The 25,985-nt window shown below is 42.1% G+C and overlaps 2 protein-coding genes across 6 annotated transcripts; one reads left to right on the top strand and one right to left on the bottom strand.

The window, feature by feature from the left end:
* Window positions 1-699: 699 nt before the first annotated feature.
* On the bottom strand, window positions 700-23,942 carry LOC124036522 (patatin-like phospholipase domain-containing protein 7). 5 transcript variants are annotated; one of them, XM_046351211.1, is made up of 35 exons: window positions 23,814-23,942; window positions 20,130-20,182; window positions 19,899-19,985; window positions 19,544-19,640; window positions 19,229-19,302; window positions 18,875-18,972; window positions 18,590-18,730; window positions 18,039-18,198; window positions 17,720-17,800; window positions 17,317-17,445; window positions 16,894-16,974; window positions 16,107-16,281; window positions 15,624-15,716; window positions 15,426-15,529; window positions 14,797-14,955; window positions 14,457-14,534; window positions 14,002-14,207; window positions 13,716-13,847; window positions 13,208-13,331; window positions 12,822-13,011; window positions 12,545-12,694; window positions 12,348-12,411; window positions 12,056-12,224; window positions 9,421-9,603; window positions 8,900-9,018; window positions 8,191-8,347; window positions 7,873-7,989; window positions 4,805-4,874; window positions 4,331-4,447; window positions 4,013-4,161; window positions 3,575-3,727; window positions 3,262-3,378; window positions 2,371-2,455; window positions 2,136-2,290; window positions 700-1,874 (listed from the first exon to the last, which is right to left on the bottom strand). In XM_046351211.1, the coding sequence occupies exons 1-35, from the start codon at window positions 23,866-23,868 to the stop codon at window positions 1,794-1,796; spliced, it is 4,203 nt and encodes a 1,400-aa protein (XP_046207167.1). In that variant the 5' UTR covers window positions 23,869-23,942; the 3' UTR covers window positions 700-1,793. The 5 variants fall into 5 exon arrangements, with proteins under 5 accessions (XP_046207167.1, XP_046207166.1, XP_046207168.1 ...); XM_046351210.1 differs by having other exon boundaries at window positions 20,115-20,182; XM_046351212.1 differs by lacking the exon at window positions 23,814-23,942 and adding an exon at window positions 23,002-23,091 and having other exon boundaries at window positions 20,115-20,182.
* mrpl41 (mitochondrial ribosomal protein L41) lies at window positions 23,872-25,218 on the top strand. The gene has a single exon (XM_046351215.1). It carries the CDS (start codon window positions 23,872-23,874, stop codon window positions 24,277-24,279), a length of 408 nt encoding a protein of 135 aa, XP_046207171.1. The 3' UTR covers window positions 24,280-25,218.
* Window positions 25,219-25,985: the final 767 nt, after the last annotated feature.

The following is a 25,985-nucleotide window of genomic DNA, read 5'->3' on the forward strand; positions in this document are numbered from 1 at the left end:
AGCAATAAGGCACCTCGGGGGTTAGTGGTATATGGTCAATATACTACGGCTAATGGCTGTATCCAGGCATTCCATGTTGCGTCTTACATAAGAACAGCCATTAGCCGTGATATATTGGCCTCAAACCACACCTCCTTGGGTCTTATTGCTTAATTATAAACCAGGTGGTTTGAGCACTGAATGCCTGACTGGTTCCCTGGTTCTGATGAAACAAAGATTGAACTCTTTGGCTTGAATGCCAAGCATCACATTTGGAGGAAACCTGGCACCATCTCTACTGTGGAGCATGGTGATGGCAGCATCATGCTGTGAAGATGTTTTTCAGCTGCAGGGACTGGGAGACTAGTCAGGAGTGAGGCAAAGATGAATGGGAGAAACTCCCCAAATACAGGTGTGCCAAGCTTGTAGCGTAATACCCAAGAAGACTCAATGCTGTAATCGCTGCCAAAGGTGCTTCAACAAAGTACTGAGTAAAGGGTCTGAATACTTATGTGTTTTATAAATTAGCAAAAATGTCTAAACTTGTTTTGGCTTTGTCATTATGGGGTATTGTGTGTAGATTGATGAGGGGAGAAAAAACAATTGCATCCATTTTATAATAAGCCTGTAACATAACAAAATGTGGCAAAGTCAGGGGGTCTGACTCTAAATACTTTCCGAAGGCACTGTATGAAGACTGTTTAGTGAAAAAATAAGGGGTTACAGGCATAGAAAACATGTTTATTCATATTATTATTATTAATTTTTTTACATCTTTCTTATACTGTATATCTCTCAGATATTGGACAGACACTTCAGAACAAACTTCCTTTTTATTTTTTGCGGTACTATCTGTTCCATGTAGTGAATCTGTTATTCAATGTGTCTATATGGGCTAATGGCAGTAAGCCCTACAATTATTTTTTTATACTTCCAGGCGTCTTATAATTCCAAATCAAATATGTAAATGATGGTATGACCTCATTAAAACAATTCCATACAGCTTAGTACAACCTCCCCGGCTTAGACTCTTATGGGTTAAATCATCCGTTTTCAAGTCATAAAGGACAAAACCATAGTGTTTGCAAAATCATATCAAAGTATGATCTATTTTCTGCTACTCTTCCACCTTTTATTCTTAGTAGTGCACTACAGATGTTCCATAACCCTGACTAAAATGTTCTACTCTGCTAAGGAAAAGTAATCTAAAGAAAGGAAGGAGAAATAAATACATAAACCGTTAGGTATCACACACACATCCCTGATAATATGGCACTCAGTGTCCTTTCTAACAATGTAAATAACAATACATATTCGACATAATTAAAGTAATGCATTCACTCTAAAACAACAATACCATGTATAATGTTAATACTAGAAGAATGATATGATTGTTTTGCAACCCAATCTAATAAGATTGAATATTTCCTTTATCATACTGTAGTTGCCCCCAGGTCAGGCTTCCAGCTCCATTAATTCATTATTGGTACTGGCTACAATAAATCACTATCAATCGATGAATCAGAAAGGAGCTGTTCTGTTACAACCATGAATGTGAAAGGCACACATGGCAGCAAAAAAAAAATAAGAGTAAAACATTGCATTGTAAAACATCTCTTCATATAGTTTCATGTAACCAAAAGTATTAAGAATGAAATGTAAATGTTATGACCTTGATTATAATACAACCTAACCTTAATTAACATAACAGCTGAAAAATGATAAACATCCTAACATAATAATAATGTCTAGACTGGCATTGAGGACCACTGTCAACTGGACAGAGAAACAGTACATCATGAATTTGATGGATGTTATGCATCATCAACACTGTCAACGCGGTTTGGTGGCCGTTTGGTTAGGTGATGTCGGACCCTGATCTGAATCTCTTCATCCTGCGATAGGAAGATGGAGAGAGAACATGAAACAGAATGAAAACAGGTGAGTAGTTGTAGGAGATTAAACAAGGAAAACAATGTTTTTGTATAACTGATCTCTTGACTTTATTATTTTCTTCTTGAGAATTCCTTGGTTCTTTGTTTATTTAGTAGTTAGCATAACTTTAGTAAAGGTAATACTGGATCCTGCTTCAGTGGGTCTGCGTGTGCATTCCGAATGGGAATAGGGGACCAATTGGAACTCCAACTTGTACATACTGTGTCAGTAGTGTCTGCAGTCTCCTCCCCCTCTGTGTGTTCCACTCCACTGTTGGGATTAGACATGTCAAAGTCGGAGAGAGCACTTTCTCTGGCCTCCTCATCATAGTCCGTCTGGTAATCATCATAGTCCGTCTGGTAATCGTCTGATAACTCTGAAGGACGGAGAGTGAAAAACACAGGAATCAGAAAGGTACCGTAGGGGGGTGTGTGTGTGTGTGTACGTCCCTCTCACCTTCCACCAGGACTGGTTTGACAGGCTCAATTCGAGAGACAATCTCTGCCAGGTCAGTGAAGGAGGCATTGGGACATGTGACCACCTGAGAGACACACAGACCGAGGATCACAAAAGGCAGTCAATAATAGCCTGGTCTCAAATCTGTTTCTGCCATCTTGCCAACTCCTTGACACGGTAAACAATTGGCATGACAATTCAATAGGGAATTGGCAAGAGAGCAGAAACAGGCTGGGACCTAGGCTAAGTCAACGAAGTCCAAAGGAACCTTTTATGGCGACTAAATTATCAACGATTATAGTGATATATATGGTGGTTGCAGCCCTGTTCCACCTCTTTATGTTAATGTATTAATATGAGTAAATATAGCTTGTGTATTTATGCAAATTAGATACATATCATTTTCTTTATTTTAACACACAATATAAAAAAATACCTGATACAATAAGACAATTTATATGTGAGTGTATTCAAAAAAAAAAAAGTGAAATTTGACAAATGTAATACCTGAATTCCCACCAAAATCCCTGAACTCCATTAAGTATTTGTCTGCCAGTACAATGTTTGTCAGTATCTGATGGATTATAAAAATTCAAAAAGTTTGGAGAATCTACATCCATTGTCCAACTGTTGCATTTATTAGAATTGTTTTCAAAATCTTTTAACAATTTTGATGACCGTTGCTACTGTAAATTAGAAAACTGCTAGACTCCAGTTCATAACAGGTTCCTAACAGCGAGTGTTGGAAGCAATCAGTCAGAAATGACAGTAAAAACCATATCAAAACCCAAGATGAGGTGCACAAGGGTTGGAAGAGCTGGTGCAACACATCTGAAATAGAAACTAGGTGTGGTGCAGTTAAGAAGCTGCCTGTGTAACTTGCTAACTCACATTGCAGCTCTTGGTCTTGTGAAATTCCTCTTGATGTCTGTCTTTCATCATCTTATCCACAACTCCACTCCGACTCCACATGTCAAACACTGTCTTACCATGCTGAAAGCCCACCTCCTGAGACAGAGACAGAGAAAGGGGGGTTAGGTGAGATCATGATGACACAGCTAAGGGGTCAATGTCCCAAATCCCAAATGGCACCCTATTCTCTACATAGTGCACTACTTTATGGGCTCTGGTCAAAAGCAGTGCACTATATAGGGAATAGGTTGCCATTTGGGATGCCGCCAGTGAGAAACAGAGGGCTACTCACAGCGATCTCGTCGAACTTGCCAAACTCCAAGGTGCCATAGTGATCGATGGGCGGACGGATGCACTCGCAGTACTCGCTGTCTTTAACCAACTCCAGCTGACGAACGCAGCAGACATAGGCCAACCTGGTCTGGATCTCAGCCATGTTCAGGACCTTTATAGTGAATTAGAGCACACAAATACATGGGAGTGCAGGTAGGCCTCCACGCTTACACAAACAAAGGAAAGTAGCAGGGGTGTCCAAACAACAATGAGAGGAATCCAATTACAGGGCTTACCCAGAAAAATGTCCAAAAACGGACTAATACCTGGTAAACAGGAGTTGGAGCATTCAAAACCGTCTTCATTGATCTGTTGTGATCAACAACCCGGGAGCTTACTCATTGTCAACTAAATAACCTTGAAGTATCCTGGGTTTTCTAGCAGCCCTCTTACTCACCTGGACTTTCTCTGACAGGGGATTGAAGCGTTTCCATAGCAGCCACCAGCCAGACAGCGAGTCGCCATAGTTGGTGAGGTTAGTCTCGTCCTGGCTGCCCACGTCGATGGCAATCACTACTTTGGCCCCCATGGAGCGAGCTACGTCAGCTATAGACAGAGAGCGAGACAGAGGTAAAGACTGACCAATAACCATGGCATCTACTGTGTACTGTACATCACATGCAAGTTAATGTCTCTAACTTGTTCAGTATTACAAGTATGCTGACTTAATTTCATGTTTTATAGTCATTTGAGACATGGTCATATGAAAACTGACCAGGTAGGTTATTGATGTAGCCACCGTCCATGAGTAAGTGTCCGTCTTTGGGGTCACAGAGGGGAGGCATGTACCCAGACAGTGACATGCTGGCACGCACATACCTCCACAGGGAACCTACAAGAGGAGGGAATGCTGAGGTTTAATACTTCAAGAGAGTCAAAGAGCTAGATGATATGTCCCAAATGGCACCCTATTCCCTATATAGTGCACTACTTTTGACCAGGGCACGCATCAAATGACATCCTATTCACTATACTTTAGTTTATTTAGTAACTATTTTCTTCACTCTATTTTCTTAGAACTGCATTGTTGGTTAAGGGCTTGTAAGTAAGCATTTTACGGTAAGGTCTACCTACTGTTGTATTCGGCGCATGTGACAAATAAAATGTGATTTGATAGTGAACTACTTTTAACCAGAACCCTAAGGCCCTGGACACTATATATGGACATAGAGAGTAAAGCCAGACAGACCGTCAGTGTGAACCCTCATGGATGAAGCAGTGATATCCGTTGTGACGTTGAAGTAAGGGATCCACAGGTCCTAGGACAGTAGGAGGAGCAAGAGGGGGAAAGGGAAATTAAGAGAGGATCATCTAAAACCACCACACAGAGGATTTCACCTTATCTTGTTTGACCTTATGTAAATTTGAATAGGGTAAGAGCACAATAAAAATGTAACTGACATCCTAAGTTTGTACCGACAGATGTAGCATATTGAATATCATTATAGGATGCATAAAATGCAGCCTCCAATTGACCCGTCGCTAAGCACCGTCCCAGAATCTAATCGCAGCACTCCAAGGATAGCAACTGTCGAAATGGAAAAGTGTTGCGGTAGCTATTGATAAATAAGAACATCAAGACGAAACAGCTGCTTTACAAGTGGGATGCACTGTTGAGTGCTACATCCCGAGGGGTTCGTGCAGATTGTACAGAGATTGTGACAGCCGTTTAAATGGCATCCCTTATGAAGGCAAGAACAAGATGCATGTCAGGAGAAGTGTAGTATAATCATAAGTAGACGTATACTTGGAATACAGAGGAGGAAGAGGCAGAGGAGGTCTAAGAGAGACAGAGAGGAAGAGGGTGAGCTTGAGTCGGTTAAAAATGGTAGAAAAAAAGGAGATGGTTTGTTAAAGGGGGCATGGGGTATTGTGTGTTGATTGATGAGGGAAAAAACATTTAATCAATTTTAGAATAAGGCTGTAACGTAACAATTTGTGGAAAAAGTCATGGGGTCTGAATACTTTTTGAATGCACTGCAGACATACCAACAATGCACTGAGCTTATCTGATGCTTTAAGCGCACTGTTTGAATAAATAATTAAGACACATATGACTCAAGAGGGAGCCAGAGATCAAGATAGCCTTATCAGAAGGAAAAAAACCTGTTCCCGCCCCTTCCTCCTGCTCCTGTTGGCCTTTGCAGATTCTGCCATTATGCTCCCGAAGTTGCCGGTAATAGACTACACCTATGGTCAGCAAACTTTTCCATGTGGAGTGCCAATTTACAATTTCTACCGATCAATTATAATATGTTTTTGTTCTCTTGCCAACTAGATAAAAATTGCCTACATAAAGTCAACCAATAAAAACATTTCAGGTAGAATATCCTGATATACAGTGGGGCAAAAAAGTATTTAGTCAGCCACCAATTGTGCAAGTTCTCCCACTTAAAAAGATGAGAGAAGCCTGTACTTTTCATCATAGGTACACTTCAACTATGACAGACAAAATTAGGAGAAAAAAAATCCAGAAAATCACATTGTAGGATTTTTAATGAATTTATTTGCTAATTATGGTGGGAAAAAAAGTATTTGGTCACTAACAAAAGTTTCTCAATACTTTGTTATATACCCTTTGTTGGCAATGACAGAGGTCAAACGTTTTCTGTAAGTCTTCACAAGGTTTTCACACACTGTTGCTGGTATTTTGGCCCATTCCTCCATGCAGATCTCCTCTAGAGCAGTGATGTTTTGGGGCTGACCCACCAAAGTGTCCGATTTCAAATAGGCTTTTCAGCGAAAGCACTACAAACGATTATGTTAGGTCTCCACCAAACCACAATAAGCACAGCCATTTTCCAGCAAAATATAGCATTCACAAAAAGCATAAATAAAGATAAAATGAATCACTAACCTTGAATTATCTTCATCAGATGACACTCATAGGACTTCATGTTACACAATACATGCATGTTTTGTTTGATAAAGTTAATATTTATTTACATTAGTTAGATTCACTAGTTCCAAAAACATCAAGTGATTTTGCATAGCCACATCGTTTCAAAAGAAATACTCATCATTAATGTAGATGATAACACAAATTATACACCTGGAATTATAGATATACCTCTCCTTAATGCAACCGCTGTGTCAGATTTCAAAAAAAGTTTACAGAAAAAGCAACCAATGCAATAATCTGAGACGCCGCTCAGAACAGTAGCCAAATTAGCCTCCATGTTGGAGTCAACAGAAACCAGAAAATACACGATAAACTTCATCAGAATGCAGTCCTAGAATTCCCAGATCTACAATAAATGCTTGATTTGTTCGAAAATGTCCATTATTTATGTCCAATGTCTAACTTTGGTTAGCGCGTTTGGTAAACAATTCCAAAGTCACAAAGCGCATCCACTATAATGTGACAAAATGCCCAAAAGTTCCGTAACAGTCAGTAGAAACATTTCAAACGATGTACTGAATCAATCAGTCTTTAGAATGTTGTTTACATATATTTATTTTATCTTTATTTAACCAGGCAAGTCAGTTAAGAACAAATTCTTATTTTCAATGACGGCCTAGGAACAGTGGGTTAACTGCCTGTTCAGGGGCAGAACGACATATTTGTACCTTGTCAGCTCGGGGGTTTGAACTTGCAACCTTCCGGTTACTAGTCCAACGCTCTAACCACTAGGCTACCCTGCCGGCCCATATCTTGAATAACGTTCCAACCGGAGAATGAGAATTTCTTCAGATGAGCGGTGGAATGCAAGTCCTTCCCCTGTGAACACGCCTGGTGAAACCATGGTCCACTCATGGCTGTTTCCTGTGTCAATCGACCCCCCTTCACATTAGTCATCAGACAAAGTTCTATTGACTGCTGTCATCTAGTGGAATGTGTGGAATGCGTAGGAAGTGAAAACTCATCCATATCTCGCTGTAATTTCAATGAGACCTTGGTTGAAAATCTCCAGGAAAAGAAAACAGGAAGTAGAATTTCTCAGGTTTTTGTATATCTTTTCAGTCGTGCAATGTGAATGCAAGAGACAAGTTGGAATGTCTGACTGAAATACAAGACAAATCAACTTTTTTTTTAAAATTAGTGGTGTTTGAATTTGTTGATAAAATGCAGGACATGATTTGGTTTGGTTGCGGGACAAAGGGCCAAAATTCAGGACTGTCACGCACAATTCGGGACATGTGGTCATATTAACCACAAAAAAAAATCCAGCACGAGGCTTATTCTTTAACCAGTCACTATTAGAAATGGAATCCTGTCATTGGGAGTGGACTACAGTATAACCTACTCAGTCTCACCTCAATCTGTTTGTCCTTAAAGACAGAGCTTATGCTGTTGTTGAAGGAAGCCCCAGAGAACATTGAGGTCACAGGGTACGTCAGGTCGAACACATTCTTGAAGATGGACCCCGTGTCCTAGGGATGGAGAGGGGAGAGAGATACATTACAGTAAACTTCTCTAATGCATTTAACCTAGTTCCTCTAATTTTATTTGACATATTTAAAATAGAGTTCTCTCAGCCACTGGAGTACAACAATACATACATAACAAATCATCAACAATGCTAAACACAAAGTCTACCGACTTATTTTCATTGTGGTCCTGTACCTACTCACCATGGCCCACTCGCGAGCGCGAACCCTCATACGGCTGCTGCTCTTCTCCTCAGCGTACAGCGCCCCCATCAGGGAGCCGATGGAGGTTCCACCCACCATGTCCACAGGGATTCCTGCCTCATTGATCGCCCGCAGGATGCCAACTTGAGAACAGCCCCTGGATAGAGGAACACAGACCACGGTTTGGTTACAGATTCCAAAAAATGACGCTGTACAATAAGCACCGTCAGTGTGTGAGTAAAAGCAGGAGAAAGGGGGATGGTCAGCCTAAGAAGCCTTTAGTGGACATTCAAGTAGAGCAGTATTTAGGGGACTAGAGTGAGTAGTACCCACCTTGACCCAGCTCCTGGACATGCCAGAGCAGAAAGGAAAGAGAAGCAGAGAGTAGACAAGACAGACAGAAAGGCCATCATCAAAAGACAGGCCTCACAGAAACACAGCAAGGTAGACAGAGGAGAGAGTAATGCAGAGCAAACAGACACTAAGAACACTATACTACAAATGTAAAGTTAGGCAAAAACGTGGAAAAACCATTACGCAAAATAATGGTCTTTATATAATTGCAGAGTTGTAACAATCTGCAGCATAGAAATCATAATATGACTACTGCAGACTACATATCTAATCAGATTCAAAAGTCCTAATGATGGTGCTGCATGTTCATGAGCATGTTACACTGGAGTGTGAGGTAAAGAGAGAGTAGCAGTACCTAGCACCCCCTCCCCCTAGCACCAGGGCGATGGTGTTGCCTGTCAGTACTCTGGCCAGACGGCTGAAGTCAGAGTGGCGGTCCGGAGGCTTCTGGAAAGCACGCTCGTACATCTCTCTCTGAGGATGACCACACAGGACCACAACAGGAACACAAGACCAGGGGTAGAGGGAAAGAGTCTGCAAACTAGTGATTCATCCCAATTGGCATCCTAATCCCTAGTACACTACTTTTGAGTGCTATGTAGTACTCTATATAGGAAACAGAGTGCCATTTGGGAAGCAGACTAGGTCAAGGCTGTCCTTTAAAGGCTTCTTTCTGAGACCTACATCATATGAGCAGTGAAGCAGAGTGAACCAAGACCAAGAAGTAGGTTGAATATTCCCTAGTGAGAGGAGCTGGGATTATTCTGGCTGAGGTGTGTGTGTATCAGCCTGGACACGCTGCTCTTGGAAAAGTGTGTGTGCTTGTGCTTGCGTTGCCTGTGCCTGCCTGTGTGTGTGTGTGTATATATAAGGTACCAGTTTAGGCAGGCTCCTCTTGGAGAAGACCCTGTGTGGACAGGAGAGATGCAGGTGTTTGGAGATCCAGCTCCTCATGTTGAGCCAGTCAACAGTGCCCTGGGGCGGGGGACCATCCTCCCTGTGCAGCAGAACCAGCTGCTTCTGTGCCCGCACAGCACTGCCCTCCAGCATCCGCTCCAACTAGGGGACAGAGGCCACAGCACAGGGACAACTGGGTCATATCCACAGTGGAGTTAAGGTTGTTTTCCAAATGGCACCCTATTTCCTATATAGGCCATTACTTTGGACCAGAGCCACCTGGAACACATCCCCAAGGCATGATGTCACTGACAGCTGGGTGGAAATGCAATCTGGAAATACAAATAGCTGTGAAACTCTAAAGTGTTCTGTCACAAGCTGCATCTCACACGGTGTCCTATCCATCATGTAATAATAAACTATTGGACCAGATCCATGTGTGTTGAAACATTCGGTAGCTTTATAAGAAGTACACTGTATAAGAGGGATTGGGTGCCCATCAATATTATCCCTTCATAGCAATCAGACAGCAGAGAATGAAATAGTCCAAAAGCCTTTCCTATGGGTATCATGATGAAGAGACTCAATGTAAGACCATATGCCTGCTCCTTAACCTGTTAAGTCGACCCTCTACTTTTTCGAACATTCTGTTAAAAATCGCGCAACATTTCAGCGCCCTGCTACTCAGGCCAGGAATATAGTATATGCATATGATTAGTATGTGTGGATAGAAAACACTCAGACGTTTATAAAACTGGTTAAATCACGGCTGTGACTATAACAGAACGTGCGTTTCATCGAAAAGTGCAGGAATATCTGATCACTGAAAATGGAAATAAATATCCATCCGCGACTTCAAGGAATTGTTCAAAGTGCATCGCATTACATGAGACCGAGGTTTCAGTGCCTACAGCTTCCACACGTTGTCTAGAGTCTTGTCATTTGATTCGGAATTGATTCTTGGTCTAAACGAATCAAGGGAATCGATTCCCTCCGGTCTCCGACCAGATGTTTTGGTCAAGCTCTCTCCAAGACATTTTTTTGAAACAGACACCTATAGAATTGACATCGCCTCCTGATGAATTTTATCGCTTATTAACGTGTACTAATACCTAAAGTTGCATTACAAAAGTATTTCGAAGTGTTTTGTGAAAGTTTATTGTCGACTTTTTGAATTTAAAAAAATGACGTTACGTTATGAAACACTATTTTTTTCCGTTTATCACAGTCTTCATAGATCGATATCTAGGCTATATATGGACCGATTTAATCGGAAAAAAAGACCCAATAGTGATTATGGGACATCTAGGAGTGCCAACAAAGAAGATGGTCAAAGGTAATGAATGTTTTATATTTTATTTGTGCGGTTTGTGTAGCGACGACTATGCTAATTATTTTGTTTACGTCCCCTGCGGGTCTTTTGGGGTGTTACATGCTATCAGATAATAGCTTCTCATGCTTTCGCCGAAAAGCATTTTAAAAATCTGACTTGTTGCCTGGATTCACAACGAGTGTAGCTTTAATTCAATACCCTGCATGTGTATTTTAATGAATGTTTGAGTTTTAACTAATACTATTACCATTTAGCGTAGCGCATTTGCATTTCCAGAGCTCTAGATGGAATGCCTGCGTGCCAGGTAGGACCAAGAGGTTAACAAAGCAGAGTGAGGGTAGAAAAGAGAAGAAACGTGGATTTTTAAAATCATGAGCTTGCCTTGGGCTCAGTTTCAATATATCACCTTTTTTATTAATATGACAGTTGTGTGTGGAAAAAAATATTCTTTGTATTTTATTCTGTTATATTCCATTATATTCTTACTATAAAATATATGGGTGTTGACTAATCAGGGTAGGTGTGTTTTGTCTGTTTAAATGAACAATATAACATGATTTCATTTGGATGATGCTGCCATGGCTGTACAGAACCGTAACATAATTAAGCTCAAAATACGCCATTCTGTTATTTTGAAAATGTATTTAATTATTCTTTGAATGTTTCTTAAAACAAATGAATAATGGATTTCTTTCGATGGTGTATATTCAGTTGATTTATTAAAATAGATGTTTGACCACATCTACTCATACTCCTAAACATGCCGGCATGTGCACAGGAGACATAAAGGCTTAACCTGGCAAGAATGTGGTAAAAATGCGACTATATGAATTGCGTTCTAAAAAATATTGCCAGATTTTTTATTATACAGGCAACATACCGTAAAGTCTTTCTCTAAAGGGTAAAAGAGACGAGCTTTGTAAATCTCCTTCCTCATTAAGCTAGAGCATCAGTCATTCAACCCCTAATTAACAGACTTACTTTAATAGGGGTTAAACCTAACAAAGCTAATTAAGAATCCCTTTACACTTTACTAATCCACACACACACAAACACACACATTACTCTTTACCAGTAATTCCACTTGATAAGATATTCCTTTCAACAAAGTAGTCCCTTGACTATGCTAATTCCAATTAGGCCGATAAGGTTTTATATGTTAATTCTTTATTCAGCTGCCCTTATTCAGTTTCCTCTTGTAAAAGAGGTCTTCTGAATGGGACTTCCCAGTTAAATAAAAGTTAAAGAATATATATTTTTTAAAGGCTGTGCGTTTTGTACCTCGCCCACAGTGGGCTCAGCCTCTCCTAGTCCCACAATGATGATGCAGTCGGCCTGGCGGATGCAGCGCTGGGTCCAGGGGGTTAGGGTATCGTCTGATTGGTAGAGAACGATGCGGTGGATGTCCTCCTGCTGCCCCAGCCAACTGGACAGACGGTACTCATGCACACTATAGAGGAGAGAGGTGAGATGTGTTTGTGTTTTCATCAACTATGACAATGAACTGATCTTGACACTAATGTGCTAAAGCAGATAAGCGAGTGCATGCCTGACATTATGACATCATTTCTACCTGTCAAGTGCAGCAGCACCCAGTCTCTGTTTGATGATGTCACTGGTCAATAGTAAGGTTGGACCTAAAGGACCAACATAAATAAAAATGGTACATACTGAATGTTGACCAGTAGTTCACTTTATTGTCCCACATTGGGAAAGCTGTTTGAGTCATTGGGATTGGTGGAACTGGAGGAGTACTAGCGTGGTACATACCAATGGCACTGAGTGCATGTTGCAGCTCCAGTGTGAAGGCTGTTAAAGGTACCTCCAATGATACAGGCAGGATGGTCACAGTGGACAGGTTAGAGGCAGGGTTCCCTGAATCCCACTTACTGCTGGGGGTGTGTAGGAACAGGCCACTAGCTACATACAGGGGGAAGGAACACAGTAGCATGGGGGAGACATCATGGGTGGTTAACACAGACAAAATACAAGAACAACACACACACACATTCCCCATGGCACACACATGTTTTGAATGTACACTAACCTGCCAAGGGTCCGTTAACCTGCTGCATATTTCCCAGGATTTTCTGACCCAGCAGATGGATGAGTCTGGTCACTACCTGTGGATACCTCCTCTTGATGGAGCTGAGGGCCCCTTCAGGCAGCTTGGCTAGCTCAGAGTCCCTGACTGCGTGTACTGTAGTGGCTCGGTTCATATGGGTCAGGGCCTCCACCTGATGACACCACACAAGTTTTATGAACAACAGTTAATAAAGGGTTCTATCTCTGAAATGTCGAGTTAAATTAGTCCTGTCCCAGATGCTATGATAATGGGTGACAATAAATGGACATGATAGCACAAAAAGATCTGGGACCAAGCTAGAGGTAAATACATAACCCATAAATAATATGGGATTCTACAACACTCACCACCCCAATGAGGTCACCGCGACCATACTCCCCAGTCAACGCCTTCTTCCCATCATCCTTTGCGATGACAGAACGTAGGCGGCCACTGAGGACGATGAAGGTGCTGTCTGACTTGTCTCCCTGCCTAGGAACGGGTGGGTATAGAGGTGAGACAGAGGAACAGATAGAGGACATGAGTCCATTCAGTAGAGAGATCCATTATGTCATGTGGCTACAATGCCAATTTCCATTCTAGTGTTCTGTTCAGATGTAGGATCTTAATTTGATCACACTGTTGAAGATTAACTTATATTTGAGGTTTTAAAAGTCTTCTGAAGTATGTAATTCCACTTTGAAATGTCAGACTTGATTTTCCCTTACAAAAAACATATCCCCTAAAAAAATTCAATGAATTATAATCAACATAATAATTCACATTTCCTGATGGTGCAGGATTGTCTTCTTGCTGTAGACCGGCTCAAATTAAGATCCTACATCCGTATGTACTTTGATGCTATTCAGCAGGTACCTGTAGACAGCGCGGCCGGCCTCCAGAGCCATCCAGTCCAGAGCAAAGTCTATCTGCCTGACGAAGGAGGATACTCTCTTCACCACGGTGTGAGCCACATTCAGCACCACCCTGGGCTCCTCGCGCATGATCCTACATAGACACACATTCACATGTTCAGATAGCAACTACTGTGCACAAAAACATGCACACCAACAGGTGGGCCTCTGGGACAAAAATGACAATTACAGTGACAACACTGCCATCAGACATTGACAGAGACTGTCTGTTCACTGGGAACACATACTCATAGAAGGCAGCTTTAGAGATAGACAGGAAGGTGCAGTCCCTGTGTGCTCGGACGCTGAAGATGAGGGGTTCACCGGTCAGCACGGCCAGATGACCCACCATCTCCCCCGGGTGGGTGAGAAACAGCAGGGTGTCCTCCTCACGGTCGATCCTCCTCTGGTACACATGGAGCGCCCCCGAGATCACAAACTGCACACTCACATCCTGCCAGAGGGAACAGAGACACAGATGTACATAATGTCAATGGGTGCGTCCTAAATGGCTCCCTATTCCCTATGGGCCCTGGTCAAAATCAGTGCACTATATAAGGAATAGGGTGCTACTTGAAACGCATAAATAAACCACTTATAACATGCAGTGACAAACGGACGACTGTTTCTGCCAGTGCTACTGAGAGAGAAGAAGTAGACGTTGTAGTGAGCTGAGCTCCAGCCTGCAGACAGATAGACTGACCTGGTCCCCCTGGCTGTTCACCACACAGCCAGCTTTGACCTGACGCAGAGTCACTCTGCCCTCCAACAGACTGAGGTCCTGACAGAGAGAGGCAGAGAAGAGAGGGTCAGAAAATACACATGGGCTCCATGGCAGGAATGTCCAAAGTCTGGAGGGACGCAGTGTGTGCCGGCTTCTGTTCCAGCCCAGCTACTGATCAAGCAATAACAGTCTTCAATCAGGACTGTAAATAGTTGAATCAGGTGTTAATGCTGGACTGGAACAAAAGCCTGCACATGGTGTGTCTCTCCGGGGCCAGAGTTAGTGTGTATACTGAGACCCAGAGGGAGCCATGTAGTACCTGTAGTTGTATGAGACGCTGCAGGTCCTTCTTGGCAGCCTGGAAGATGGTGTTGATCTTGCTGTGGTGGATGTGGGCTGACTGACTTTCTCCAGCCTCACGGTAGTGATACACAGCAGAGGGAGTATGCAGCATAGTCACACTCTTCTTCAGAATGGACTGATGAAGGAGAGAGAGAGAGAGAAGGGGTAGAGAGAGAAAGAAGGGGTAGAGAGAGAAAGAAGGGGTAGAGAGAGAGAGAAGGGGAGAGAGAGAGAGAGAGAGAGAGAGAGAGAGAGAGAGAGAGAGAGAGAGAGAGAGAGAGAGAGAGGGAGAGAGAGAGAGAGGGGAGAGAGAGAGAGAGAGAGAAGGGGTAGTGAGAGAGAGAGAGGGAGAGAGAGAGAGAGAGAGAGAGAGAAGGGGTAGAGAGAGAGAGAGAGAGAGAGAGAAGGGGTAGAGAGAGAGAGAGAGAGAGAGAGAGAGAGAGAGAGGGGTAGAGAGAGAGAGAAGGGGTAGAGAGAGAGAGAAGGGGAGAGAGAGAGAGAGGAGAGAGAGAGAGAGAAAAGCCTTCTGATTTTCCATGCATCTTTATAACTTTTTTGTTACTACATAGTGAGAGGTGTCCATTAAGATTCCAGTGGATCATATACCTTGTGTGGGACCTGGGGACTTGCTGGTGGTGTCTCTTCTTTAGCTGCTGCTTCTCGTATTCTGGCTCGCTGATACGTCATGTTGAGGTCAGCAGACGTGACACCTGAGTGTGAGGAGAGAGCATTCAGACACACGGAGCAGGGCTTGTACAGTACAGGTGTGTGTTTGTGTGTGTGCATGAGGTAATGGATGCTTACTTGACACTGCCATAGGAGTGGACTGAGAGCGAGACCTCTTTCCTTTAGTGGTTGGGCTGCTATCTAAAAGACAGGACTTCCTCTCCCCATTCTCTGAAACACCACAACCATACAGCAACACCATGAGTATGTGTTTCCAGAAAGCCACCATTGTTCATAGTGACATAACATAACTGCCTCCACATTCATCCATTTGGATCAATATGTACATGATAAAGTGTTCCAAATGTAATCCAGACTAGAGTTTCACATTTCCAGTAGCTTTCCCAAAATTGCCACATTTTCCCAGAAACCCGAGTTGGAGGATTCCCGGATTTTCTGCTTATACCCTCCTGATTTCAGGAATCTTTCAACTGGGATTTGTTTTTTTGGGGAGAAAGTTACCTGAATTATGGAACCCTATGCAAAACCAAAGGATAAATGATCATTCAATGCAATGATGCTGAGATTGACCAGTGAGATGACCATCCCATAATAACTGACCTGTGTCACTGGGCCCCTTCTCATGGCCAGACTCTTCAGACTGAGTCTGTCTATGAGAACCCCCTCTCTCAGGCCCAGCCTCTTCAGACCGGGAGTGCTGTCTGTGTAGACCCCTGTTTGGGTTGGCTTCACCTATCACACTGTGCACTGCCACCAAGGGGACTGCCTGGCTCTCCTGAAACACAAAACACACAGAGAACCATCAGGTTTGTGCATTCCCTTCAAAGATTAAATACCAGTCATTAATCTCAGAACTAAAGTCTTGAGTAATTGGTCAGCTGCTGGGTCCATACATGTTAAAAGAGGAGATTAAGAGATGCTAGAATGAGGAGCGGAACTGGAACGAGGCACTCAACCCTCTCTCTTTGCAAGTTATGGGAAAGTCTATGGGCTGAATGTCCCATCCCCTTCTGAGAATTCAAAATATGCTAAAACCTGCGAAAACATAATTTGTCCAAATAACAAGTGTCGAAAAACCCAAGCACCAGACCTATTGCTGCTCGTTAGCTATCGGCAGCCATAGTATAGATACAGTGTCTGTGTCTGTCAGATCTACGATACGATTTATGTTTACGTTGTCTGCCCATGAGATTACCCAGTCATGGATCATCTTTCATTATTGAGGTCTCTGTGTGTGTGTGTGTGTGTGTGTGTGTGTGTGTGTGTGTGTGTGTGTGTGTGTGTGTGTGTGTGTGTGTGTGTGTGTGTGTGTGTGTGTGTGTGTGTGTGTGTGTGTGTGTGTGTGTGTGTGTGTGTGTGTGTGTGTGTGTGTGTGTGTGTCTCATACCGCATTGAAGAGCTCGGTGGTGAGACCTAGGTAGTTGTGAAGTGCTAGGAAGGTCACTCTCTGCAGGCGCACCATGATGATCTAGAAAGGACAACAAAAAGTAACAACGGCCACACTGTTTTAGGAGAGCAGAACAGAGTACAGCCAGGCTGTGTCCCTGAAAATACTAAATACTCAGCCATTTTGTATCTTGCGGTTAGCTGTGTGGCTACAGAATAATGTTTCAGTTGCATACAAACCCGTCAGGGGTGTAATCGCCAGTATTTCAGTGAGATTATATAATCGCTGATTTCCCTATCTACAGACCACATCCCAAATGGCATTGAATCAGTTGGGCCCTGGTCACAAGTAGTGCACTATACAGGGAATAGAGATCCATTTGGGACGCAGCCTAGGACAGTCTGTCAATGATAGTAACAGTACCTGGATAACGCGGACCAGAGTCTCTGGGTATTTCTCAAACACACACTGGAAGGCAGCAGCTGGAAGACGCAGTATGGTAGAAGGGGCTGCAGCTCTGGCAGATACAGTCTTGTAGGGGGCTGAGTGACCCTGGGATGCATAAGTTGGTAGAGGACGAGAGGAATTCATTCTAGCTTAGTTCAGTGGTGGCTGGTGTCACTTTAAACCAGAGGACGGGCTCCTTGTAATGGCTGGAATGGTATAAAATACATCAAGCACATGGTTTTCCATTCCAGCCATTACTATGAGTTGTTTGCCCCTCACCAGCCTCCTGTGTCTTAGGTACTTATCAGAGTGGAGCGGATATATAAACATGCGCTAGTTGAGTCAAAGGGTAAATGACAGAGTGGAAAGCGTAACATACAGTGATGACATCCAGGATACTGAGCAGACTGTGGACACTGTCTCCTGGCAACACCTCCTTCACGACCACATCTGTCCCATCCTGTAACAACAAAATACATTTCATTTTCATTTGACTGTCAAATTTTACATACATAATACATGTGGTTGTAAACACATCGTAATGTCGGAGACCTTCATGACCTTGGGGCGAAATGTTTGTCAAAGATGGAATACAATTTCCTTTCAATCACTGCAAATACCTTCGTCATTTTCCTATTCATTGAGGTGAAATAACATTGTCTCCAGCACCAGATAGATATAGCATGTGAAGACCTTACACTCTCATGTATGCAGAGCTCCAGACGGCCATCTTGCACCACGTAGATGCTGTCGTCGATGTCCCCGGGACGGAAGAGAGGCTCCATCTCATGGAGCTGCACAAACACCATGTGACGACACAGCTCCAGGAACAGAGGCTTCTCAAAGTGGCCCAGGACCCTGGTGAGATGGATTACACAGGGGTGATCACTCACAGGCTTTGCTAACACAACTGTTGGTAATGCAACACCTTACAACATGAGAACCCATAATTGACTCAGTCTAGGTGAGGGATACTCAAATCTGGACCTTGAGTCTAGGTACACTTCTGTTTTTATTTTTTATCTGGTTGTTAATTGAACTCACCAGGTGTCCTGGGTCTGTTGTTGTTTAACCATTTAAAAAAATATATATAATAATTATCCAGGCGAGTCAATGAAGAACAATTTCTTATTTACAATGACGGCCTGGATTAAAGTGCAAGAATGAGAATTATCAGTGTAACTGGACTCAAGGTCCAGATTTGAGTATCCCTGGTCTAGGTGTTGACGTATGTTTGCGGTTCCCTCACCTGACGTTCTTGAGCATGTAGAGCACCTCAGAGGGCAGGTGGGAGTTCTGCACGTCAAACTCTGTGAGGTCAGCCTCCAGCAGAGAGGGAGGGGGCTCCTTAGCCACCAGGGTGGGAGGCTCCTTTCTAATGCGCAGGATTCTGGGACACAGAGTGTTAGCCTTATTGTGTGGTGTTCAAACTCATCCTTAAAACTAACTAAATTTGGTCAAATTGTTCCCCATCAGGAAAGGAGAGGTTATCACTTCAGGTATCCTCTGAATACACAATGTAGTCATGACTCACTTTCGTGCTATAGACAGGACTTTAGTTCTCTTCCTGATTCGCTGCTTCTGGGACCCTGAGGTAGAGATAGGGGTTGAGGTAGAGGACAAGGTCTGCACCTGGTATGGAGAAAAACAGGGAGACATATTTTTATTTAAATATACTCTGTGGAACCAGCCTGAACTCGCAGTAGGTCCCATTCTGACAAGTGAAGTCAAATGAAACCAGAGCGCGGTGCTCAGTCCGCTTGACCAGGCTACAGTGGAGCCTAACATACGGACAATCTACTGTATCTCTATGTGCTATTTATACTGACAATAACGCCAAACAGTTATGGGAGACACACTAGACAAAATATGTGAGTGAGTGACTGACCTTTCTCATGATCTTTCTGCCATAAAACATAACTTTGTCTCTTTTCCTGAAGCGATAATGAGGCTGTTCCTCCTCTGGAAAACACATACAGAAACATGCTATGAACATATTAGGCCTAAATGGCTTTTAGTTTTTTGGGGCTTCATTACAATGTTACAAACTTGAACAATGTTCACTATTTTACTGGTTTCAAATATTTTGGTTTCAAATATTTGCTAATACAAGTAGGTAGTTACTGTAGAACAACTGATTCTAACAATTAAATCAAATAGTAAGCTCTTCAGTTATGAGGGAATGGAGGAAGGGAATACAGACTGTACTGTTTGTATCTTCTGTAGAACAAAAACACAACAACGCCTATGAGAGTCACTCCCACCACAGCCAGTACAGCTACGATCAGCAAACCAGTCCACTGGGAGGGGAAAAGAAGATGATTATTTGGCGTGAACCAAACCACATCCACACTAATATATTGGCTAGGCGTTTTTCCCAAATGACACCCTATTCTCTATAAAATGCACTACTTCAGACCAGAGCCCTAGTAGGCCTACACTGGGAGCAATTTGGGATGCAGAAACAGTAGGCTTTTGGCATGCTGATCTAAGAACAGCCACAAAAGCATTTTTTGCAGAGTAAGTGCTGGAGAAGAAAGTGTTGGGTAGCTACCTACCAATGGCAATGGCATAGCAGTCTCTGTTCTGTCCTCCACCCAATGTTGCATCCTGGCCTTGATTTCACTGCCAAGAGGCACCAGGCTCTACAAAACCCAAAGGAAACCAACATTCATCTGATGTGTATTCATGACCAGGCATATAGGAGGTTAGATAGAGGAATGGAATCAAAGACTGCATATTAGACAGGGTAATAGAGTGTGTAGGAGACATACAACTTGGTTTATTACTGGGTATGGACTGCAGCTGTCCTCATCTTTGTCATCCACCTTGTCATCCATTCCTGGCAACAACAAAACAAGGTCACAGTGGAAGAGACTGTAGAAAATATCAGAAAGTCTTTCTCACACACTTCAATCATTCCATACAGTGATGGGCCTGATCAGAAAGTCTTTCTCACACACTTCAATCATTCCATACAGTGATGGGCCTGATCAGAAAGTCTTTCTCACACTTCAATCATTCCATACAGTGATGGGCCTGATCAGAAAGTCTTTCTCAACATTTCAATCAGAAATTACATCAATCATTCCAGTGATGGGCCTGATCAGAAAGTCTTTCTCACACTTCAATCATTACATACAGTGATGGGCCTGATCAGAAAGTCTTTCTCACACTTCAATCATTCCATACAGTGATGGGCCTGATCAGAAAGTCTTTCTCACACTTCAATCATTACATACAGTGATGGGCCTGATCAGAAAGTCTTTCTCACACACTTCAATCATTCCATACAGTGATGGGCCTGATCAGAAAGTCTTTCTCACACTTCAATCATTACATACAGTGATGGGCCTGATCAGAAAGTCTTTCTCACACTTCAATCATTCCATAGAGTGATGGGCCTGATCAGAAAGTCTTTCTCACACACTTCAATCATTCCATACAGTGATGGGCCTGATCAGAAAGTCTTTCTCACACTTCAATCATTACATACAGTGATGGGCCTGATCAGAAAGTCTTTCTCACACTTCAATCATTCCATACAGTGATGGGCCTGATCAGAAAGGAATGGGGTTAAAGGTGCATTGTGTGAATTATTGAACTCCTAAAAAGTCATTAAGGCAAAAGACATCCCCTAACAAAACAGATTAGAAATGAGAACACTGGATCACTCACTGGCTGTAGTCACAGAGAACTGGCACAGTGTGACTTTCTGCTGCACTCTGTCACCAGACACCCTCTCGCCACTGCACTTGCATACTTGAATAGACTCACCCACAAACAAGGAGGCTACACTACACACCAACGTAAACAGATTGTTCATGACAGGCATAACAATAAGGCCTGTTCATAAAATACTGTGCAGGTGCACTGCAGGATTGTTTTCAAGAACTGGACTTTTTGCCTAGCTGTGTTTGATCAACAAACTGATAAAATACAGGCATACCACTCTATGAATGTTTCCCTTCCCTTAATGTATCTATGGAAGAAATATGGAAGAATAAGACTATATTTCCAATCAATTACATTTAATCCCAGATATTAAATTGGTGCTCATAGGTCCAGGCAGTGGACGGCTATATACCGAGGTAAAGTTGGTTTTAGACATTCAACAAACATTCACCAAAAGCCATTTAAAAATGTAAAAATGAATGTCTAATTCACCGTTTGTCACAAACATCAAACTGTATGATTTATTCTAGAAATGTCTAGCATACCTTTACAACCTTTGTTTTGAGTAAACATTACAGGTTTGATTTGATAGAGGGCATGTAGTCTGTCTAGAGGCCATGTGGTCAAAGTTCTAACGAGTCTGTTATACCCTATTAGAAGGGGCCTGGCATAAAATTCTGCATCTTCAGTCATATTAAATTAGATTACAGGAAAAAAACTAAGGGGTCAGGCCTGACTAACATAGAAGACAGGAGGATGGATCAAGAGGACCAAGACAACCAAGAGGATCAACATGGACATTCCACAGTGGAGATAAGGAAATCTAAGAGTGAACCATAACATATACTACCATTCAAAAGTTTGGGGTCACTTAGAAATGTCCTTGTTTTCAACAGTGAAGAGGCGACTCTGGGATGCTGGCCTTCTAGGCAGAGTTGCAAAGAAAAAGCCATATCTCAGACTGGCCAATAAAAATAAAAGATTAACATGGGCAAAAAAAACAGACACTTGACAAAGATATGTGTTTTTACTTTGCAACTCTGCCTAGAAGGCCAGCATCCCGGAGTCGCCTCTTCACTGTTGACATTGAGACTGGTGTTTTGTGGGTACTATTTAATGAAGATGCCAGTTGAGGACTTGTGAGGTATCTGTTTCTCAAACTAGACACTCTAATGTACTTGTCCTCTTGCTCAGCTGTGCACCGGGGCCTCCCACTCCTCTTTCTATTCAGGTTAGAGCCAGTTTGCGCTGTTCTGTGAAGGTATTAGGTATTACCATATCCCTTTCAATTCACATGCCTTGCAGAAATAACTATTTGCAAACATTGTGTAACTTCATTTAGAACAAATTGCACTTGAAATCAACATTTCTTTAAAGTTATTTCAAATAAATGCATATTTTCACCTTTTTTTCTGCAACAATCACTGAATTAGTTATTGATCTCTTCATTTTTAAATGCAATATTTGAGATTTATGTATTTCAATCAAATCAAAACTGGAATTTCTACTCAAAGCAAAGGTTGTAAAAGTATGCTAGACATTTATAGAATTAATCATATCTAGTTTGATGTTTCTGTGACAAACGGTGAATTAGTTATTGATTTATAACACTTCAAATGAGATTTTTTTAGATTGTATGTATTTCTATAAAATAAAAACTGGAATTTCTACTCAAAACAGGTTGTAAAAGTATGCTAGACATTTAAAGAATAAATCATATCTAGTTTGATGATTTTGTGGCAAATGATTTTCACATTTTTAAATGGCTTTTGGCGAATATCTGTTGAATGTCCGAATGTGTGAATATAAAACCAACTTTACTTCGGTCGGCTATATGGCCATTTGTGTAACAACTGCCACGCGAAGCTCAATGGACTGACAAAGAAACATACGAAGTCCCGCTATGCAGTTTTGTTGCCATGCAGTCAAATAAACACAAAGGAATTGCACCACACTATATGGTTACATTAAAATAGTATCACTTACTGGATCGTTACCAAACGTTCCACTTTATTCTCCACTGTCAAAGTCTTGTACACATGTATTTTCATTCCAGTATCTGGAATTCCAATTGGCTACCACTGACTGAATCCAACCAATAACAAAACGTTTTATTCTGACGTCGGTGTCTTCGTGTGCGCTCTATCTTCCGGTGGGCACTGTTCAAGGTGAGTGTGTAGAATTTCCACGTATTATCGCTAAAGTGAGATTAATCGAAGTCATGTAGCTAGTGCCTATCATCCAAAATTTCATCTAGCTACTTCAACAATTAATATCCGTACTACAGCTGTTTACAAACCGAGAGTGTGTTGTTAACCCATGCCATGTGTTTTGCCAGCTACATCAGCTAACGTTAGCTAATTAACTCGTGCTATCAACATACAAGGGACAAAAACCATCTTGCTAGCAACGAAACTATGGACAGAGGACAATGTTTAGACGTTTTCAGTTATTAGCCATATCTTCAGGAAGAATCACAACATGAAACATGTGGTAATTCGAGTCGTGCCTAACATTAACGGTACAAGCATGATAACGTCGACCGTTAACGTTAGTTACTAGTAGCTAGCGAGAAAGCGAAGCAGTAGTTGCTTAACAATTGACAATTTGCACAGGGTAGGAAACTGAAGTCAAGAATATAACAATTGATTTCTCATTCTTCATCTTAGTCTCATTTACTTAATTTAAACGAATGTGAAAGAACTGATACCATAAAGGTGGCTAGGTTCACCACAGTGAGGAGCTAACTGCTTAATATTGTTTCCAGAGTAGGTTTAAACTATCAGTTGTAATCTCACCCATTTCATTGACTCCATACAGATTTGTCCTCCAGCTCGAGACAAACTCTTCCATGCGATGGGTGTATTGAATGCTCTTCGAAGGGGCCTTGTGAGAGGAGCTGATCGTATGGCTGAATTCACCAGCAAGCGTGGCTCAAGGACTCACTACAAAGGCAGAGGGGCACAGCCAACAGGAGTACTGACCTCCAGCAGAAAATTTGTTCCAGTACAGGCAATGATTCCTCAGTTTGTGGTGCCAAACTTGGAGGGATTCAAACTCAAGCCCTACGTGTCGTACCGCACCCCTGCTGGAACGGAGCCCGCTGTCACCCCTGAGGGTCTGTTCTCTGAGACTGTGGCCCCACAGATCCAGAAAGACTTTGAGGAAGGCTCCTTTGATAAGGAACAGCTGGAGAAATACGGGTTTGAACCCACACAGGAAGGAAAGTTATTCAAACTCTACCCCAAGAACTTTATACGATAAGTAGTCCATCTGGAACTCTGAGCGTTAAGGATCATTGACTTATTTAGTTTGTGTTGGGAGGTCAGGAGGTTGTTTTACTGGACCCTGGTGTATTATGAATGTGCTTGCTGAAAGTACTAGTATATGCACTTCTTATTTAAACATGTATATTATGTTTTGGTCTTAATTTTTTTTAGACCTCTATGCATGTTGGCTACAGGTTATTCGAATGTAGTCGAGGTTTGCACTAAGCAAAATCATTGCTCAGTGCAAAATGCTTACTTACGAGCCCTTAACCAACAATGCCGTTTTTAAAAATCCAGATAAGAAATAACAATAAGTAATTCAAGAGCAGTGGTAAAATAACTATAGTGAGACTATATACAGGGGGGTACCAGTACATAGTCAATGTGTGGGGCACTGGGTTAGTTGAGGTAATATGTACATGTAGTTAGAGTTATTAAAGTAACTATGCATACATAACAACAGAGAGTAGCAGCACTGTAAAAGGAGCCATTTGATTAGATGTTCAGGAGTCTTATGGCTTGGGGCTATAAGCTGTTTAGAAGCCTCTTTGACCTAGGCTTGGCACTTTAGTACCGCTTGCCGTATGGTAGCAGAGAGAACTGTCTGACGAGGGTGGCTAGAGTCGTTGGCAATTTTTGGGGCTTCTTCTAACACCGCCTGGTATAGAGTTCCTGGATGGCAGGAAGCTTGGTCCCAGTGATGTACTGGGCCGTTTGCACTACCCTCTGTATTGCTTTGCGGTCGGAGGCCGAGCAATTGCCATACCAGGCAGTGATGCAACAAGTCAGGATGCTCTCGATGGTGCAGCTGTAGAACCTTTTGAGGATCTGAGGATCCATGGCAAATTTTTCAGTGTATATATACAAATAAATAAATGTAACATGTAAAGTGGCCTGCGTTTTATTCTCTTAAATACAAGATCCCAGAAATGTTCCATACTTTCATGCTTATTTCTCTCATATTTGTTGCATAGAATGTTTACAATCTTTGACATTTTTTGTTCAGTAATATATACTTGGAAGTGCTTTTCCTGGAACATTTCTCAGCACAGTTGTAACAAGTCCATGATGCACTTGTCAGGGAAGCAAGCATAATTTAGGGATAGTTCACTGAAAACATTGTATAATGTTCATTAGTCCACTGTTGATATGCTCCCCAAAAATTATACATCAGCAGTAAAGTTTTCAACATATCACTTTCAGTTTAAACCATCTAAATGTGTGACAGTATCACAGTTATTGCTTTTTACTGTAAATGCTCTATCTTCAAGATTTGATATTTATAATTTAAAAAATAATTTATTTAAACAAATTATAATTGAAACTGGTGCTGGTTGTTTTGTTTGAACATTCAAATAGGGGATGCAGGTACGTTCCTCACAGGTGAAATATTTGCATTCTTCTGTCTCTGCTTCCTGATTTCATGGGTTTGACCAATGAGACTAAACAAGTCTCAACTTCTACTTTGCTGGTGCTCCTGCCTGGCAACCATCTCCCTCTCCTGTTGTTCCTCTCCCTCCTGGGCTTTCACAGTTCAAGTGACCTGTGGGTCCAGTCACAGTGCCACACATGCAGCATGTGATCTTAGAAGGGTTGGGACAGGGAAGTGGGCATGCCACAGAGAACAGAGCTAGCAGGTGGTGGGGATAAGCTTTCAGGTACGTAAACACGATGTCCTGCATCATCTTATTGAAGTTGGCA

This window comes from Oncorhynchus gorbuscha, linkage group LG05 (genome assembly GCF_021184085.1).
Source record: "Oncorhynchus gorbuscha isolate QuinsamMale2020 ecotype Even-year linkage group LG05, OgorEven_v1.0, whole genome shotgun sequence".
Lineage (NCBI taxonomy): Eukaryota > Metazoa > Chordata > Actinopteri > Salmoniformes > Salmonidae > Oncorhynchus > Oncorhynchus gorbuscha.